Genomic DNA, 19,677 nt, shown 5'->3' on the forward strand with positions numbered 1-19,677 from the left:
ACGAGAAATCTATAAAGGAATTGTCCGAAAGATCTTAGCTAAAAAGTTAAATCTTTAAACACGACAACTGACATGGACATGACAGTAAAATAGGCAAAACATATTTTTTTATGGAAAACAAAATGCCTACAACAGGTTCTGCTATCCAGATACAGATAGATTTCAAGTTGATATGACCTGATTTGATGAGCGGGTGAATTATTATTTGAATATAACTACACACAGAATATAAGTTTCTCAAAAAAAAGGGAGCATGCCACCCAAACACAGACAGTTTCAACAAAAGCATAAGTTTGATAACCTTGACATTGAGGACCAGCAAGAGCAAAAGATGCACTCATGCATGTACAAATAACTGAATTCATGTAAGACACAACCTCCCCCCCCCCCCCCAAAAAAAAAGTACAAAGCTTTGTAACTTCGAAGGAAGAACACACACAGCCGCATGCATTCACACCTACACTTGTGACACTTGAAAAACAACTAACCTGGAAATGTAGAATTGTGGGCTTCACCCGCCTAGTATTGTGCTGGAATTCATAGTAGTTTCCACCCTTCTCCATAGGTTTACATGCCTAAATAAACCAATATTATCAATATTACCTTGTCCACCCCTTGAAAGTCTTAAGAGATAATTTTTTTGGGGGGAGGGGGGGTGAGTAGTAAAAGAAGAACAATCGAAAATAAAATAAAATAAATTCTGCAAAAATAACTTTCAAAGAGTCAAAAGAACCTTCTCTATGACTTCCCCAGATGAAGGGATGTTCTCATAATTCTTGTACTGTTCCAACCTTGTTTGCCTGTATTTCTCCCTTGTAATATTCAATCTGTTCCATGGTATTCCTTGAATATCTGTTCCTTTCCGTGCTTGGTCCGAAGATATATCAATTGCCTTTGTAAGCTGCAATTCAAGATATCAGCAAATCATCATAGAGAAATACAAAACAGCATTCCAATAAATACAACAAATCACCTTAATAAATCAGTAAAACACTACTAAGAATATAAACTGCCAAGAATAGGACAGAAAACCAACCATATCATAGTCATCAAGCACTGCTTCTCCATCATCTCTACCATAGTGCTCTTCATCCATCTCACCCACGACATTGGCCATCTCTCCCTCGTCAAGCAGGTATTCAAAACCCGCCCTTCAATAATAGGACATGCTATGTATCTGTAATTAAGCAAGGAACTCATTAGGATAAAATTCAAGCCTCTTTCAGAATTCCATTTGTCACAATGGTAAAAACAACAATCTTTAGGTTATAAAAGCTCACAAACTCTTTGAAAAATTCAAAACGATAAAACATGAAAGGATGAGGAAACAATATTAAAACAAATCCTCGATAAAAAGTGGTGTACAATCTCCCCACATTCAAATATAACCTTGGGAAGTTAACGGCTTAGACTAAGCGTTGTACTATATATCCAGCGGCTAACAATATACATATACATACCCTTTTCTTAAGTTTTGGAACCATTCTGTATCTGTTCCGGGGATTCTAACAAGCTAAGCATCCAAGAATACAGCAAAATGAGTGAAGAAGGTTCAAATTTAGGTTCAATTTTCTTTCTTCTTTTCTCTTCTTTCCAAACCAAAGATCAATTCAGGAAATTAATAGCGGAATTTCAGGAACTAACAGACAGAACTGCTAACCACACTCTAGTAACAACCAAGCTATGCAACATTAACTGCATGTACACTGCAATTAAAAAAATAAGAAGTTAGAAAATCAACCAGATACATCCTAGGGTTTCTGCAAAGTTACAAAATTAAATATTTTTATTCCATTGAAACCTCCCCAGTCACTAAGGTTTACACGGAATTTGTTCGGATGTCGCTCTGTAATCTTTTCAAGTCTGCCCCAACTCTGACCCAGCAGGAAAAAAAAGATAGCAATAATTTTACAAAAATCAACTCTGACCCATCAGGAAAAACAGATACTGCAATAATTTTATTTTACAAAAATAAAAAATAAAAACTTATTCTCTACTACTCAAACTCAAAAATTCCATAAACCTAGCTTTTCAAGAAGTCACAGTAACAAAACATCAATTAGATTGCCTGCAACAAAACTTAATAAAAAACAAACATTGTTGAAAAGATGATAGAACAAAAAAAAAATTTTAAAAATTAAAATATGCATAACGAAAGAACGAAAGAAAAATGAAATTTCTACCCTCGAGATGAAGATCTCTAAAATCAAAATCAGGGCCATACCTTTTCTTCTTCACTCTTTCTTTCTCTCTCTCTCTATAATTTGCTGAGAAAAAAAATATATAATTGATCTATTTCATACCATGGCGCACCCAGCATTTGTTGACTGATCGTCATCTTCGCAAGTCTTTCTTTATTAGCTGATACCAATAAATAAGCCAAAAAATTATAAACCGTTCAATTCAGATAATCATTGAGTTAAAGGTTTGAAAGTAATCACGTTCGACAGCTGAGATCCCTTAAGTGATACGGTCCGAACCGACCTCGGTACTTCAGACAATAGGGCTCGTTTGTTTGGAGAAGCCGCTGGAGTACCCATTCGGAGAGACCCTGCTGCGAACCTCTCTTGGTCTAACGACGGCACAGAGACAACTCTATTTGACTCGTCGAATTTGATAGGGAGAGAAGAATTTGATTTTGATTTCAACATTACCTCTACCAGTCAGAATAGAAGTGATTTCGTAGGTTCTTCAACAGTTCTAAGCCTTCAATTCAAACCCTCGTCCCAGTGCACGCCGGCCGCACGGGCACGGGCACGGGCACGGGCACGGGCAGATTTATATGTTGGCAGTGAACTCTTCTTTCAGATCAATCCCTCCTCCTTATTGGTCTTCTTCTTGTAGTTCTTCCCGACATGAAACCATTGTAGAGCTCCTCCATCTGTCTCTCTAAAATCACAATCTTCGAAATGTTCTTCTTCTTCTTCTCTTTCATAGCTACTCGCCAATGTTTGAAACACTTTCTACCATGACCACAACCATCGAAATGTTGTTGTTAACTTTCATTGTCACTCGTCAAGAAACACTTTTTACCATAATTGGCATCTGGGTGGTTGTTGTAGAGGACATCATCTTTAAAGTTTGAAGTCGAAGTCGAAATCAATGGCCGAAGAGGTGTTGGGACTTGAGAGAAGGGATGTGGAAACTCAGAGAGTTCAGATGGTGCGTCTATCAGTGGAAGATCGGGGTGTCGTCTAAGGAGAATCTGCACCAATTCGGCTCTCCAACCGTGGCGGGAGTTGGAGGATCCAGCCCCCCAAAACAAGGGGTGTTTGGGTCATTTTATAGGCGGCTTCCCTCCCCCCATATAATGATCGGAACGGAAGACCCTATAGTTCCGTTTGGTTGTAAGGGGAATTAAAAATAAGGACAGGGAAAATTTTTAAATCTTCAAAAAAAAAAATTGTAGTAATTAACCCATGTGATTGAATAAACTACTTAAATTTTTTACCAAATTTAATAATGATACATTTTACATGAATCGATGAGAAAATATTATAAAGAGGGTGGTATGCTGAAAATTCTCTATCTTCAACTAAAAAACGGCTGAACTTTTTATCTTGAGCTGTACATCAACCATGGATGCAAGTATGGCTAATGTATCGGCAAATTTATTGTTATCCCTTAATATGTAATTAAATGAGATTTTCTTGAAGTATTGAGCTAAGTTTACAGTGTACTACTGATATGATATCAATTTTTCCGTCTTTGGTTTTCCATCTTTCTTGTATTTGTCAAGTTATTAATGAATAATCATTGTATGCTCCTACTTTTCTTACACCGATGGATAGTGCAACTTATAGACCGATAACACGAATTAAAATCCTCTACAGTACCTGCGGGGCAACAGTGCATATCTGATGGCACAGTAAAGGCCATGTGTGCCATCTGACCTCTGCTGTGCCATCGGATGTGCACTGCCGCCCCACCGGTACTGCAGAGGATCCTGGTCCCCGATAACACATACATCGTATTCAACCATTTTGTTAATACAATTGAACATTAGTTTGAATGCGAAGAGGACAAGGGAGCCGTTAGGTGTTACCAATATAATTCTTGCCCCGTATTCTTTTTTATTGGATGCTCCGATCCATCAAATAGTAACTGCTATTTGTCAACTACCACCTCGAAAATCATAACGTTTGCATCTGGAAAGACATCCATGAGAAATCTTGTTTCGATGGTTGGGTGGGCCAATAAGTGACCAATGATTGCTCTTCCCTTGATTGATTTTTGGGTGATATATTTGATGTCGAATTCCAATAAGAACAATAACCACCTTTGAGTCTCTTGGTTAAGGTAGGTTTTTGAAACAAGTACTTGACCAGATTCATTATTGAAATGAGAATTATAGGTCAAGGACCACATAATGCCCTAACCATCTAGTGACCCATGTCAATACTATGCATGTCTTTTCTATAGCTGATTACTTAGTCTCATAATTCACAAACTTTTTACTCATTTAGTGTTTAGCTTGCTCCGTTCATCCATCCGAGTAAAGTACTGTGCCAAGTTTGCCCCATAGACGTTTAATTTCCATCATTGATAGACACAACAACAAGGATTTCCCCTTGAATTGGGAGTGCCAGTGTAGGCGGATTGGTTAGCTATTATTTTATTTTATCGAAAGCATTTTGACATTGTTCATTCTAATCTTTTGGATTTTTTTTTTTTTTTTTTTATTGTTCAAAGAGGATTTAAATCCTCTCCAATTCCCCAATGGTGCAGTGCGGTACAATTCGGGGTGGAGAGGTCGACATCTGGTAGCTCGGATGTTCAACGGTCTGACCTCATTGACTTCGTTTTGTTTTTTTTCTTCTCAAGCTCAACATAGTTGGATGTTTGAGCTGCCGGGTTTCAACATCTCCACCTTGAACTGCACCACACTGCACTTTTAGGGAATTAGATAATTTTTTATTTTTCGTTTAAAGATGGGGTTGCATATCACTATTGCTGGTTGAACTATGAAATAAGTGATGTATTGGATTCCTTTTACCATTTCCTCAGTCATTGCTAGCATCCATTTTGGATTGGATAAGACCTCTGTGACATTTTTGGGAATGGAAGAAGACTCTAGGGCAGTGGAAAAAGCAATACCTATAGGAGAAATGGAGTCATAAGAAACAAATTGGGCTATGGGATTAGTATAGGCTCTCTTCCCTTTTCTCATGGCAATGGAAAGATCTAATTCAGAAGAAGGGGAATTACCTGACTGAGGAGGATGAGACTGAGGATGTGGATCCAAAGAGGGGTTTTGGCTAGGTTGCTTGTACCATGGTTGGTTCCCTTTTCCCTTCAACAAGCATTTACCTATTGTGAATACACCATCTTCTTTGAATCTTATTCCCTTGTATTTTTATTTTTTTTCTGCTAGCATCACCATCACTAATTTAACATCCCAATCCCTCTGAAATATAGAAATCGAGAAATCGAAATAAACATAAAAAAAACTAAGAAGAGAAGAAGCAGAGAGATTGAGGATACCTTGCAGCTGCATCTGGGGAAGGTAAATCAACTCCCATCCTCTGTTGCAATTGCGGCTGTGGCAGCTTCCGAAAACCAATAGGGGCTCCGTGATCTGATCGCTCATCGTCCGAGTAAACCCGACCGGAATTTTCACTAGCAACAGTGGTAGGGTTAACCGTAACAACTGGCCCCATTGCTGCAGCTGTGATGATGGCTGGAACATGTCGCGGAGAAGTCAGGGAAACAAAACCCTCCTCTTGCTTGTGCAGAGCAACGACACTCAGCTGCGAGAAATGTTCCTCTAGCCCAACCTTTTGATCATGCAAGCGAACACCATCCTCAACATGAACCCGAATCGGAGGCAAATTAGATATAGAAGGTGAAGAAGTTGTTGAACCAAAAGATGAATTGGTTTCCATCATTGGAGAATCCGACAGCGATTGAACATCTTGCCCAGATTTATTAACCTGCTTGTTACTGCCACCCAGGGAATCAGATTGAGCCTCCCCATCACGGTGGGATGGTGATGGTGTTGATGGTGGCGGTGGTGGTGGTGGTGGGTATGTAAAAGAAGATGATGATTTGGGGAAGATGAGGGCATTTTGGTCTTTTCTAATTTTAGCAAATAGGTCAGGGCAATTAGGTCTTTTCAAATTTTAGAAAAGATAGAAGAAAGGGTAATTTGGTCATCTTTAATACCTGGTGTGGATTTAAATGGCATTAAGGGGGGTAAAACAGGGGTGGAACGTGGAATATTGAGGGGTGGTACGTGGACTTATCAGAAACTTAGGGGGGTACGAGGAATATTGGGTGCATTATAGGGGGTATGTGTACTTTACCCAATTATTTAAGGTAATGTGAAAGAAAAGATTGGGTGGGTAATTTGTTAAACTCAAAACCATTTTTAGGTAATAAAAGAAACAAAAAAATAATATAGCAATCCAACCGTTCTAACGAGTTGACTCAACTAGGTAACATTTTCAACTCTTGAAACGGGCCTTTATAAGATTTGGCGGGACGAGGTAAGAGGAAGGCTGAGATTTGAGAGCCTGAGAGAGAGAGAGAGAGAGAGAGAGAGCGAGGAACAGAGCAGAGGTGAGGAAGAGCTGGGAACTGTCAAGTACTTATTAGGGCAAAGCGATCATATCTATGCTGACCGGAAGAGAGAGCTTGGTCAGGCTGATCGGAAAGCGGAGGAGGTTCCTTCCCAATTGTCAATCTCTTTTCCCTTCGTATTCCGCTGTAACACCTCTCTCTCTCTTTCTTCCGTCTTCTATGTTTTTTGTGTTTGGTGGGCTTTCGTGTTTAATTCGTATCCACTTGTCATCTTCAGGGCTCTTCGAATCCGCAAGAGGAAAATGGCGAAGTCCCCTCTTGCTCGGGCAAAGGACCATCAAAGTATGAAATGGACATCCGTGGAAATGGTGAAGCTGGAAGAAGCGGTGGTATGGTTAGCGATTTGGGTTGGGTTAATTGTCCTGTTTGCGGAGATAAACTGCGTGCCACGGATTACAACATAAACTCTCATCTGGGTATGATTCTCTAGTAACTCTCATCTGGGTATGATTCTCTATTAAATCCCATTTGCGAATAAGTATAAACAGATAGTTTTGATTCAAGTGTCAAAGATTCTGGTACGGTTGTTCTTTTTTGTTTCTGTTCATTCCCTGATTAATAATTCTCAAATGGATTGGGCCAGCATTCATGGATTAAGTCATAAACTCTCATCTGGGTCTGATTGTCTTCTTTCTTATTTTTTCTTCAAGTTGATTCTATACTTTTGGATTCTTATTTGCGAATATGTAGAATCATGCACTGGGTACTCCCTTTTTCATTTGCGAATAGGTAGAATTAAATACTTCGTTTTGCGTGCCAAGACTTTGTATGGTGGTGTACCTTTAGAGATTCAGTCCATGATAAATAGCTCCCAAATGGGTTAGTCAGCAGTTTGGTACTTGAGCACCCTTCCCTACAATTATGACATGATCCTTGAACTTTTTCTCTTCTCCAGTGGGAGTGTGGAAGAAGGTTTTTATTGTCCTTTTTATTTTCCAGAAGAGGCAATGGGTTGATGAATTGATCGGATTATTTGTTTGTTTGTTTAATTTTTACAGAATCAGTTAATAGAATGGCCGCTATGAGATTTATTGTCTATTTCTCAATGCCTGCAGGCTTGGGGCCAACAACATAATTGCCTTAAAAATGTTTCTTAAAGGCAACTTACTTGGGACATTTTAACTGGGAAATTAAGAGAATGATGCCTTGCTTTCACAATCAGAGTTTTCTGATCAAATTATTGCTTCTGTCTTGCTTAACATGTTTATTTTACTCTTTGTGGGAAGACTGTGGTCTCTAAATTTCAGCTGCCTCCAAACTGGAGGAAATTTTGAGGAAATTCCATTGATACTTGATGCCTAATTTTACAGTAAAGAGAGTTTTGGATTAACTGTATGTATAACATGAGTAGTTTAACTTTTTGAAGTTTGGAAGTCATGAGCCATGCTCAGCATCTCTATTGGGATTCATCTATTCTACAGGAATTGCAAGTCATGCCCATGCAAAATCCCAACTTTTTAAGTAATTTTATGGTAACTACCAGCTGTTGATTTAGAAAATGGGAGGACGTTGACCTGACTTGTGGTGTAGGTTGGTTAAACATGCTTGGATAAAAATTTATATCATATGTGTGGCTTATTAGTTGAGCGGAAAGGTTTGGCAGTTGTGTTTGGGTTTTATGGACACCATATTCCGGCTTTCTGGGAACTCTTGAATCTGATTTAATTACACCTATCTTTTTACTGTTGCTTTGAGTATGGTATCACTCTTCATAGAATATCCTTCATGTGGTTTTGTGTGTCTAATAAAATTCTTTAATGAAGTCAACTTTTTGAAATGGATATATAGCTTATGAAGGGTTTGTTTTTATTTATGAATAGAATGGAAATGAGGAGTTTACATTAATAAACGGCAAAAGTTTCATTATGGTGTGCCTATATATTTAGTCAATAATTTCTTCTGTCTAAACATATCAATTCTAGGTTGTATATTTTCATCGAGTTCATTTCCATTTCTCTAGACATGAGGTGCAAAGGCCTCTTGGTACCTGAGGCCCGAGCAATATGAGGCGAATTGTTTTTTTTGTAAAAAAATTAAACACTTTGTAGCACACACACACACACACGTATGTATGTATGAGTTGTGTTAAAGGCACGGAATGTATTTGCACAGTCACCATCTTCTAATAAAGTATTTTCTATATATATATATATCAAATAATTCACATGATTTATTAAAAAAGTTGGTATCAAATTAGAGCCTAAATACGTACATAGTTGCTGAAAGGCTAAGGAAGAACCTAAATACCTTACATTCTTGGTTTAAAAATCAAAGGTGAAAGGACACTTGTTTTTGATAAATAAGAAAAAAATTATTAGTAAAAAAAAGTGATGCAAGGGACAAAATTATGTAGGCTGGTATCCAACAATTCTCTGTTAGAGAATATTTGGATTTCAGTCTGCTCACAGGACCACAGACATATATGTGTATGTAAAGATTTGAAAATGATTCAATGAAGACAGAAAACTTATTTATAGGAGATATGGCAGATAAATATTTCTGATTTATCAACAGAATTAAGGTCTCAGGTTAATTTGCAAATCTGGAATCAAATGAAAAATAGATAAAAGAACTGATAATAGGATGTTGAAGGCAATTGATAGATCAGGGAATTAATAACCTATATAGATATATAGAACTGCTCCTGACCTGCAATGATGTAAATCGGCACCTGTCACAGTCCATAGAAAAAAAAGGAAAAAAAACAACTTAGCTGGTGCCTAGGGAAGAAAACAGATTGATGGAAGGGAGAGAATATTAAGAAAGAGAGAGAAGGAGACGAGAATAAAGAGAAGAGATACTGGCTGTTTTGGGATTATGGACAATATCGTGAACAGTACTTGAACAGTAACGTGAAGGAAAAAGAAGAGAGAGAAGAGAAGGATAGGGGAAGAGCTAACAGCCAACACAATTTCAAAAATAAACTTCTATTCAACTGTGCAATCTGATGGGGGGGGGGTTACGTCCCTGTAGGAAAACTCAAAAGTAGTGTTTCAGTAAACTTCAAACAAATTCCAACTGAATTAAATAACCACTAACACTGACTAGATTGACATTAACTCTTTATAAACCCTACAATTTGTCATTGTGTCTCACAAGAAAAGTTAAAATAAAATAAAACCCCTGGAATTCAAATGAAGTACAAGAATTCCCCAAACTAAATAAAAAACTATCTAATTACCACCTATGGGCCTTATTGGGACTCAAACTTGAGCCAAGGAATGGATTTGAACCTTTTGGGGTTTAGTTTCAGATGTCTATTGTATCTGTCTGCACTCTAATGCCTCTGCATCAAAAAGGCCATCCCGGAAAAGGGAAAATTTCCAAGATACAACAACAACAACAACAACAACAACAAAAGGCCAGAGGCCAAAACACCAACAGGAGGTACATAATGGGGTAAGGACAAGGGAAAAAGTACAGAGCTGCTCAAACATAGCTAGCCAAAGCTAGAGTCAAGTAAAAATTGGTTATGCTTTGTTTGTTCAAGTAGAGCAACCCAACAACTAAAGCACATAAAAATGCAAGGCACCCAAAAGGTGCATGGAGTCGCCCTCAATGACATAGTATAAGGTGCACAGGGTGCGCCTCTTGCCTGGCGTGTGAGGTGCACACCCGAGTTGTGTGCTTTAAATGACACTGCTTGTAGTTACAAACATAACCCTGAATTGTTGATTACTTGGTACATCAAGCTTCTAGGTGTACTTCGGGTTGAAAAATTATCTATCTGCCAACATCCTTCCCCCCATAAAAACGAAAAATGAAATCAAAAGGGAAAAGTTGTAAACAATCTCCCTCTGATATCTAGGGTCAATTCTTCTCACAGCCATAGAACTGCGTCATTATGGGCTTTCTTTTCCTAGCTATTGTTCATATGGTATTGATGCAGGTAGGTATAGAGATAATTTGTTTTTCTTTTTTGTCTTTTGTCTTTTCTTTTTTTTGGGGGTGAATAAAGTGTCAATAATAAAGGAAAAAGAAGAAGAAGAAGAAGAGAAATCGAGAGGAAGAAGAGGAGAGGAGATGTGCAACTTGGGAGTTACTCGATATGTGTAATCTCCCTCTAAACTTCAATATATAATCACTTAAGGGTATAACAAGAAACACAAAAATAAAAGAAACAAAATAACTTGACCTATCTACCCTTCTCACATGTCTCGGTATTAGCTATAGACGCTAATATCGAGACACATACAAATCACGATAACACTCCCCCTCAAGCTGGAGCATATATGTTAATCATGCCCAGCTTGTTATAAATATAATCCACTCTTGTACTCCCCAAAGATTTTGTGAACACATCTGCAAGTTGTTCTCCTGTACGAACATGATCAGGAGAAATCAATCCTTGTTGTAGCTTCTCTCGAACAAAATGACAGTCAACTTCAATGTGTTTCGTCCTTTCATGAAACACCAGATTTGAAGCAATATGGACAGTAGCTTGATTGTCACACCACAGTTTCATTGGAGAACCATCAACAAAGCCTAGTTCAGCCATTAACTGTTTCACCCACATCAGCTCACAGGTAACATGTGCCATAGCCTTGTACTCTGACTCTGCACTGGAACGAGCAACTACTGTCTGCTTCTTGCTCTTCCAGGACGCCAAATTTCCACCAACAAACACACAATAACCTGTAGTAGACCTCCTATCAACCGGAGACCCTGCCCAATCAGCATCTGAAAAACCCTTTATCCGCCCATGACCATGATCACTCTAAAGAAGACCACGTCCAAGAGCCTTTTTAAGATATCGTAAAATATGCATAACAGCCTCCCAATGAGATGTCCGAGGAGCAGACAAGAATTGACTCACCACACTAACAAGAAAGGCTGTATCAGGCCTAGTCACTGTTAGGCAATTCAATTTTCCAACAAGCCTCCGATACTTCTTTGGATCAGGCAAGACATCCCTACCATCTGTAAGAAGCTTCAAATTGGGACCCATAGGTAATGTAGTCCTAGAATAGGTGATAATCCTACTAGGAGCCAATTGGAATCAAGCTTTGGTCAAGCCTGCTATTTAGGGCTGATTAGGAGCTGTTTTAGGGCAAAATTAGGGTTTAGGATGGGAATTTGGGAATGGGGTTTATAGGGTTTTAATCTGCAGGTTTAGAGGGTCATTATGGTATAAAAATATCTGGATTTGGTTAGGTTTCAAAATTCTGCAGATTTAGGGTTAGGGTTCCGGGTTTTTAAAATTAGGAAAATAGCCAAAACTGGGGTTTACAGTAGGATTCAGGGGCAGGGCTTAAGGTCGAGTGTTAGAGGGACTAGGGGGAAGGTTCGGCTGCAGCAGGGAAGTTTTCTGATGGCTGAATATGTCCCAGCAGAAAATTAGGGTTTTTTTAGGGTTTAAAGGATAAGAGGGATTTTAGGGTTTGGCTGGACAGAATGGGCAGCAAGTCTGGTCGAGTGGGGGAGATGGTATGGGAAGGCTGTGCTCTGATTTTGGTGTAAAACAGAGGTAGGATGATGGCTGGATAATGCCTAGATGATCTAGGGTTTTGGAAATTCAAATAGAAAAACAAGAGGGATCGAATGGGGGAGGGAAGTAAACTAAAAACAGAAATTTAAATCTCAACTTACTATAGGATTCCACCGGCAGCAAGTTAAGGGATGAAGGATGAAATCACCTTCGCTCCCAGCCGTCACGGCGTAAGGAGTCGCAGGATTCCACCCACCCTTCCACCTTGATGTACCCACAAGGATGCAAACACTCTTGAAGAGCAAGGAGCAGCAGCAGCAGTCAGCCTAGCAGCGGAAAACAGTCTTTTAATTCAAATTTCAATTGTGGGGGAGCCTCCCACGATCTCTTATATTTATAATAAGGCCATAGGCCAATTCCTACTACAAATTAAATGCCTCTCCTTCACAAAAACGTGGAAGGGAGAGGTTTAAGTCTAATTAATTACTTAAAATAGTATAATGACTTAACTACCCCTACTAACTTAAAAATAAAAGAATCTAACTTAGAACAATTAACTTAAGTGAAGATTCCATACTAGCCAATAGGATATAAGAACCTATTAGCCAATAGGAACATTTCACTTAAATTAGACCAATTGAACCAATTGGATGCAACCAATTTAAGCCGGTTCAATCTAAAAAACAGAAAAATAACTAAGTATGGAAAAATAGAAATCCTAGCCTACGGCTCCCTATTTAAACCCTAAGTTTAGGGTTTCTTCTTCTTCTTCTTCCTTCTTGAAGCTGCATCAACTCTCCCCGTCTTGAAAACATTCATCCCCGATGAATGGCTGGAGATCACAGAATGGTCTTCCCAATCAGGGTCGAGTTGCTTGAGTTCATCTTCAGCGGATGGTGCAATTTTGTATGCGGACAGCAGCTCTTTGGAGGATGAAGAAGATTGCAAATATGGCTGGACAGCAGCCTCTTGACGAATTACATGAACACCTTGTAAATCTTCATCATCAAAATAATGTTCATCATCGTCAGGGGGAAGTGCATGAATGTGAATGCCGCCTTGGTCTTCATCTTCACCTTGAACTTCTTCTTTTTCAGCCACGTTGAGAGGCTTCTTCTTATGTGGGCAGTCCCTAGCGATATGTCCCTTGTCTTGACAATAATAGCAAGTAAAGGGGTCATTTCGGCCCATAGGAGTCTTGCCCTTGTCATCCACACGTGGGGGAACAGCAGGACGAGAAGTGTTGCCTATAGAGGAGCCTTGTTTTGAGGTGCTAGTGTTGATGTAGGCCAGCTTGGAAGTAGAACCCGGCTGTTTACATGAAGTTAATAGCTCCTCTGCTTTCAAGGCCTTCTCAAAGCAATCTCGAACATCTATAACATCAACCACTCCAATTGCCCTGTTGATCTCACTTGATAGTCCCAATCTGAACCTGGAAAGCATTTGGATGCCCTCCTCCCTAATGCCAGTGCGAGAAGAAAGAGCATTGAATTGCCTCATGTACTCAGTTACAGTCATGGTCCCTTGGCGGAGGGAGTTGAATTTATCCTGCATTTGAGACCTGAAGTGCCTTGGTAAGTATTGCTTGCTCAGGTCATATTTCATGTCTTCCCAAGTGCGAGGTGCAGTACCATTGAAGTCCATCTCTCTTTCAGCAGTTCTCCACCACTCACGTGCAGCTCCGACAAGCTTAGCACGGATTAACTTCATTTTCCCTTCTTCAGATAGATCATACCAATCGAAATAGTCTTCTATTGCAGCAAGCCAATCATAAAACACTTGAGGGTCAGAATTACCATCGAATTCTTTCAGCTCAAGCTTCACCTTCTGGTTACCTGTATGTCGTCGATTAGTACCTTGGTCTCCAGTGAAGTAGGACCTCATATACTCTTCAAAAGTGGGCTGCCGACCTCTATCTCTATAGCCTCGGTGGTGATCTCTGTGTTCCCGAGAAGGCTCACGGGCATATCTAGGTCCGTCCCGACGATCTCTATAGTAGTCTCTATCATCCCTGTCATCTCGGTCAGTCCTAAATCTGTCCCTGTGACCTATATGTCCATCTCTATAACCCCTGTAGTCATCTCTAGGGCTCCCATCTCTGTCAGGCAGCCTTTGTATCACAGAATGGGGTTGGTACCTGTCCTCTTCTATGGGCAAGTTGCTGTCCCTATCAAGAGGGATTCTCTGTCCTTCCAAGTGTTGCAATCTAGTCATGATTGCATCATTTGTAGCCTTCTGATCTGCTGTAAACTTGCGGAACATCTCTAACATGGCTGCCATAGGGTCGGCTGGTTGTGGCAGCACCGGGTTGCCATGCTCGTCCATGGCTCTGATACCAAAATAATGTAGTCCTAGAATAGGTGATAATCCTACTAGGAGCCAATTGGAATCAAGCTTTGGTCAAGCCTGCTGTTTAGGGCTGATTAGGGGCTGTTTTAGGGCAAAATTAGGGTTTAGGATGGGAATTTGGGAATGGGGTTTATAGGGTTTTAATCTGCAGGTTTAGAGGGTCATTATGGTATAAAAATATCTGGATTTGGTTAGGTTTCAAAATTCTGCAGATTTAGGGTTAGGGTTCCGGGTTTTTAAAATTAGGAAAATAGCCAAAACTGGGGTTTACAGTAGGATTCAGGGGCAGGGCTTAAGGTCAAGTGTTAGAGGGACTAGGGGGAAGGTTCGGCTGCAGCAGGGAGGTTTTCTGATGGCTGAATATGTCCCAGCAGAAAATTAGGGTTTTTTTAGGGTTTAAAGGATAAGAGGGATTTTAGGGTTTGGCTGGACAGAGTGGGCAGCAAGTCTGGTCGAGTGGGGGAGATGTTATGGGAAGGCTGTGCTCTGATTTTGGTGTAAAACAGAGGTAGGATGATGGCTGGATAATGCCTAGATGATCTAGGGTTTTGGAAATTCAAATAGAAAAACAAGAGGGATCGAATGGGGGAGGGAAGTAAACTAAAAACAGAAATTTAAATCTCAACTTACTATAGGATTCCACCGGCAGCAAGTTAAGGGATGAAGGATGAAATCACCTTCGAAGAGAGACCCTCCCAGCCGTCACGGCGTAAGGAGTCGCAGGATTCCACCCACCCTTCCACCTTGATGTACCCACAAGGATGCAAACACTCTTGAAGAGCAAGGAGCAGCAGCAGCAGTCAAGCCTAGCAGCAGAAAACAGTCTTTTAATTCAAATTTCAATTGTGGGGGAGCCTCCCACGATCTCTTATATTTATAATAAGGCCATAGGCCAATTCCTACTACAAATTAAATGCCTCTCCTTCACAAAAACGTGGAAGGGAGAGGTTTAAGTCTAATTAATTACTTAAAATAGTATAATGACTTAACTACCCCTACTAACTTAAAAATAAAAGAATCTAACTTAGAACAATTAACTTAAGTGAAGATTCCATACTAGCCAATAGGATATAAGAACCTATTAGCCAATAGGAACATTTCATTTAAATTAGACCAATTGAACCAATTGGATACAACCAATTTAAGCCGGTTCAATCTAAAAAACAGAAAAATAACTAAGTATGGAAAAATAGAAATCCTAGCCTACGGCTCCCTATTTAAACCCTAAGTTTAGGGTTTCTTCTTCTTCTTCTTCCTTCTTGGAGCTGCATCAATAGGAGTATCTAGAGGTTTAGAACCCAACATTCCTGTCTCTGACAGAAGATCAAGAACCTATTTTCGTTGTGAGAGCGAAATTCCTTTCTTTGACTGAGCAACTTCCACACCCAAAAAATATTTCAACCTTCCTAGGTCCCTGGTCTGAAATTTCTGCTGCAAATGTGTCTTCAAACCTTCAATACCAGAAACATCATCTCCTGCGATGACTATATCATCAACATAAACCACAAGAAATAATTTTCCCGCATCAGAATGACGGAAAAATACAGAATGATCACTATTACACCGTGTCAGCCCAAATTCTAACACAACCTCAGTGAATCTACCGAACCAAACTCTAGGGGACTGTTTCAGCCCATACAGAGACTTCTTCAACTTACACACCAAACCAGACTCCCCCTGAGCAACAAACCCAGGAGGTTGCTCCATCTAAACCTCTTCATACAAATCGCCATGCAAGAACGCATTCTTGACATCGAGCTGATATAAGGCCCAATGGTAAGTGGCAACAAGAGATATCAAAATTTGATCAGAAGTAAGCTTCGCTACAGGAGAAAATGTATCCAAGTAGTCCACACCATATACTTGGGTATAGCCCTTTGCTACAAGGCGGGCCTTCAAGCGAGCCAAGGACCCATCAGGGTTCACTTTCACCACATACACCCATCGACAACCAATAACTGATTTACCTGAAGGTAAGGGAACAAGATCCCAAGTCTGATTTTCTTCTAATGCCAACAATTCCTCATTCATAGTAGCCTGCCAACCGGGACTAGACAATGCCTCTGCGACAGACTTAGGAACATGATGAGTTTCAACAGTGTAAAAACAAGAATGAAAGGTGGAAGACAAACCATCATAGGAAACAAAGTTATAAATGGGGTGTTGGGTACAAGCCCGAACGCCCTTACGATGAGCAATAGGAATATCAAGATCAGAAGGAGGTTCCAAAGGAGAAGGATCATTACCTATTGCAGGATCTGCCGGTAAAGAAGGAGATGGTGCAGAAGTCGATGTAGAGGGGGTCCAAGCACATACTTGCCGTTGGTGACGTTTAAACACAATAGGTTGAGGTGCCGGTAATGAGGCAGCCTGCGGAGCATGGTGAACAATAGAAACGGGAAGATCATCATCCAAGTCAGACAGAGTACAAGACGAACTGTCATACGGTGTAGACTCAAAGAAAGAGACATAAGTTGTAACAAAGTATTTCCGCAACTCAAAAGAATAACAACGATAACCCTTTTGGGTACGAGAATAACCAACAAACAGACACTTGAGATCCTTTGGATCCAACATGGAAACACCAAGACGATAATCACGAATAAAGCAAACACTATCAAACACACGTGGTGGCAAAACAAACAATGGCGCAGAAGGAAACAATAAAGAAAAGGGAATACCACCACGTAAAACAGAGGAAGCATGTGATTAATGAGGTAACATGAAGTTAAAACAGCATCTGTCCAAAAGGATTTAGCTACTTTCGTTTCAAATAAAAGAGAACGAGTAACCTCCATCAAATGTCTATTCTTCCTCTCAGCTACACCATTTTGTTTGGGGGTGTAAGCACAAGAGGACTGATGAATAATACCACGTTGAGTCATAAATTCAGCAAAAGGGGCAGAAAAATATTCCTTAGCGTTATCACTACAAAGAACACGCAAAGGATGCGGAAATTGATTATTTACCTCATTCACAAAAGCACAAAAGATAGAAAATAACTCAGAATGATTTTTCATTTCGTAGATCCAGGTAACCCTAGAATAATCATCAACAAAAGTTACAGAGTAACAAAAACCCCAAGTAGAAACGACAGGACACGGACCCCAGACATCTGAATGAACTAAAGCAAAAGGTTGGTTAGACCGTTTATTGACTCTAGGAGGATAACTCACACTGTAGAGTTTCCCAAACTAGCACGACTTACATTTTAAACTAGAAAGTGACCGAAAATGATTATCAAGAAGCTTCAAACTCTCCAACGAAGGATGACCCAAATGACAATGAATCTGGTGGGGTGACGCCACACTGGTACACACCATAGATGAAGTGTCCTCAAGTATATAAAGTCCCCCCGACTCACGACTTCTACCAATCATCCTCTTCGACGAAAGATCTTGAAATACACAAGAATTCGAAGAAAAGGTTATAGAACAATTATGGGTTTTGATAAACCGACTAACAAATAAAAGATTAAAAGGAAAACCAGGCACATAAAGAATAGAAGACAAAGACAGAGAAGGTGTAACATGAGCAGTACCAGTACCAGTACCAGTCACTTTAGCCAAGGAACCATTAGCTAAAGTGACACTCGAAGAAGATTTCTGAAAAGAAGAAAGTATACCTGAAACACCAGTCATATGTTCGGAGGCCCCTGAATCAATGATCCAGGGACGAGAAGAGGCAGTCGAAAAGCATGCACTGGCATTACCTGTCTGAACAAAGGTGGTAGTTGGAGGCTGGGCTGATTGAGAAATTTGGAACTGTGTAAAACGGGCATATTCATCATCAAACATCTTCATAGTTACCTTCAGGCTGGGGAGATACAGAGACTCAGTAGTAGCAGAGTTGGCAAACTATTGCTGATTTGGTTTGCCATGAAGTTTCCAACAGAAACATTGGATATGTCCTGGACGACCACAATGATGACAAGTTCTCACCAAACCACCAGAACTATTAGAATTACTTTGAGTACCCGAAGTAGGTGCTTTACTAGAACCAGGCCCACCACCGGTCCACCAGGACCACGACCACCACCAGAATTAACATTACCACCACTACCAGCCCCACTGTTGGGCCCACGGTTTGATGGAAAAGAAGTCAAAACCGAAGTGTCAACATCAGTAGTGTTCTCACGAGAAACACGAAGAACTCTGGAAAAAGTTTCAGACAAAGTGGCTATCTTGTTACCACCAAGAATTTGGGAACGAATGGAGTCAAACTCCTTCCCAAGTCCTCCTAAAAACCCCATAAAAGCAAGTTGCTCCCGCTGATTTTGCATTTGTTCCACATTAGAAGTGAGAAGAAGTAAAGAATTAAGCTCCTCATACATCCTCTTAAAATCAGCAAAATATTGGGTCAAAGTACGACCCTTTCTATCAACCCTGTAGAACTCTTGGGACAAGTCATAAATACGGGAAATGTTGTTTTGTCCAGAATACAAAACATTGAGATACTCCCACAACTCTTTCACTGTATCAATGTGTGTTACCAAATCCACGATTTGGTTCTCCATAGAATTCAGAATCTGTCCCAAGATTCGAGCATCAACTGTGTTCCACGAGGGATCATCCTCGGGCTTAGGTTTGAAGAGGTGATGCTGCTGAGCACGTCCAGTCAACACTAACTTAACAATCTTCTTCCATTGTAGAAAGTTTGTTATCCCCTCCAAGTCTCCAACTTCTTCTCAGTAATACGATTGGAGGAGGAAGAAATAATTTCTATAGTTAGTTTGTTACAGACTTCGAACCATCACCAGATTTGGGTACATCACCCATTATGTATTATTGGATTGATGAAGTGAAGAGAGAAACCCAAAGAGTGCTGAAAAAGGGGTAGAAATCGATTCTTCAAAAAACCCTGATAAAAGTCGACTTTGTTAGAGACCCTGACAAAGGTCGATTCCACAGAGAAGATAACCAGAATTTTTCGACCCAAAAATCCAGCCAATCCACATGATCTCAAAACCCTGCTAACAAATTGATTTTTCTTCCCCTAGAAAAATCGATCTAAAAACCCTATAAGTGTTGCCGATTTGCAATCCAACTCCTTCAAATACATCCACAAACAGAAAAAGAGACAGTTCTTAATTTATGCCATGAACTAGTCTCTAAACAGTCCCAAAATACAGCATAGGGTGCTGCACCCCTTCAAACAGAGAATAGGAGAAACCGCAAGCCCTTCAAATCCTCGAATACTCTTCAATCTTCAATTGTAGGCTATAGAAAGGAGAAGAAGAGACCCATGAAAGCTGTAGCAGTACCTAATGCTCTGATACCATGTCAATAATAAAGGAAAAAGAACAAGAAGAAAGAGAA

At 39.9% G+C, this 19,677-nt stretch overlaps 2 protein-coding genes across 5 annotated transcripts in view; one reads left to right on the forward strand and one right to left on the reverse strand.

Moving 5' to 3' along the window:
• The window catches only part of LOC122667401 (uncharacterized WD repeat-containing protein C2A9.03-like), a 33,581-nt gene extending 31,355 nt beyond the window's left edge, over positions 1-2,226 (reverse strand). Inside the window, exons 1-3 of one of the 3 annotated variants that reach the window (XM_043863670.1) lie at positions 1,037-1,158; positions 734-901; positions 489-575 (exon numbers count right to left, since the gene is read on the reverse strand). In XM_043863670.1, the coding sequence (XP_043719605.1) occupies positions 489-575; positions 734-901; positions 1,037-1,117 (336 nt within the window). In that variant the 5' untranslated portion in view covers positions 1,118-1,158. Of the gene's footprint in view, positions 1-488; positions 576-733; positions 902-1,036; positions 1,159-2,183 lie in introns of those variants that run through there. The other 2 variants (XM_043863669.1, XM_043863666.1) reach the window with 2 other exon arrangements.
• A 4,311-nt stretch (positions 2,227-6,537) lies between these two features.
• Positions 6,538-19,677, forward strand: part of LOC122669829 (fanconi-associated nuclease 1 homolog) — a 55,420-nt gene continuing 42,280 nt past the window's right edge. For both annotated transcript variants that reach the window (XM_043866689.1, XM_043866691.1), the window contains exons 1-2: positions 6,538-6,708; positions 6,800-6,998. In XM_043866689.1, coding sequence (XP_043722624.1) covers positions 6,616-6,708; positions 6,800-6,998 — 292 coding nt within the window. In that variant the 5' untranslated portion in view covers positions 6,538-6,615. The remainder of the gene's footprint in view (positions 6,709-6,799; positions 6,999-19,677) is intronic.

Source organism: Telopea speciosissima, chromosome 7 (genome assembly GCF_018873765.1).
Source record: "Telopea speciosissima isolate NSW1024214 ecotype Mountain lineage chromosome 7, Tspe_v1, whole genome shotgun sequence".
NCBI classification, from domain to species: domain Eukaryota; kingdom Viridiplantae; phylum Streptophyta; class Magnoliopsida; order Proteales; family Proteaceae; genus Telopea; species Telopea speciosissima.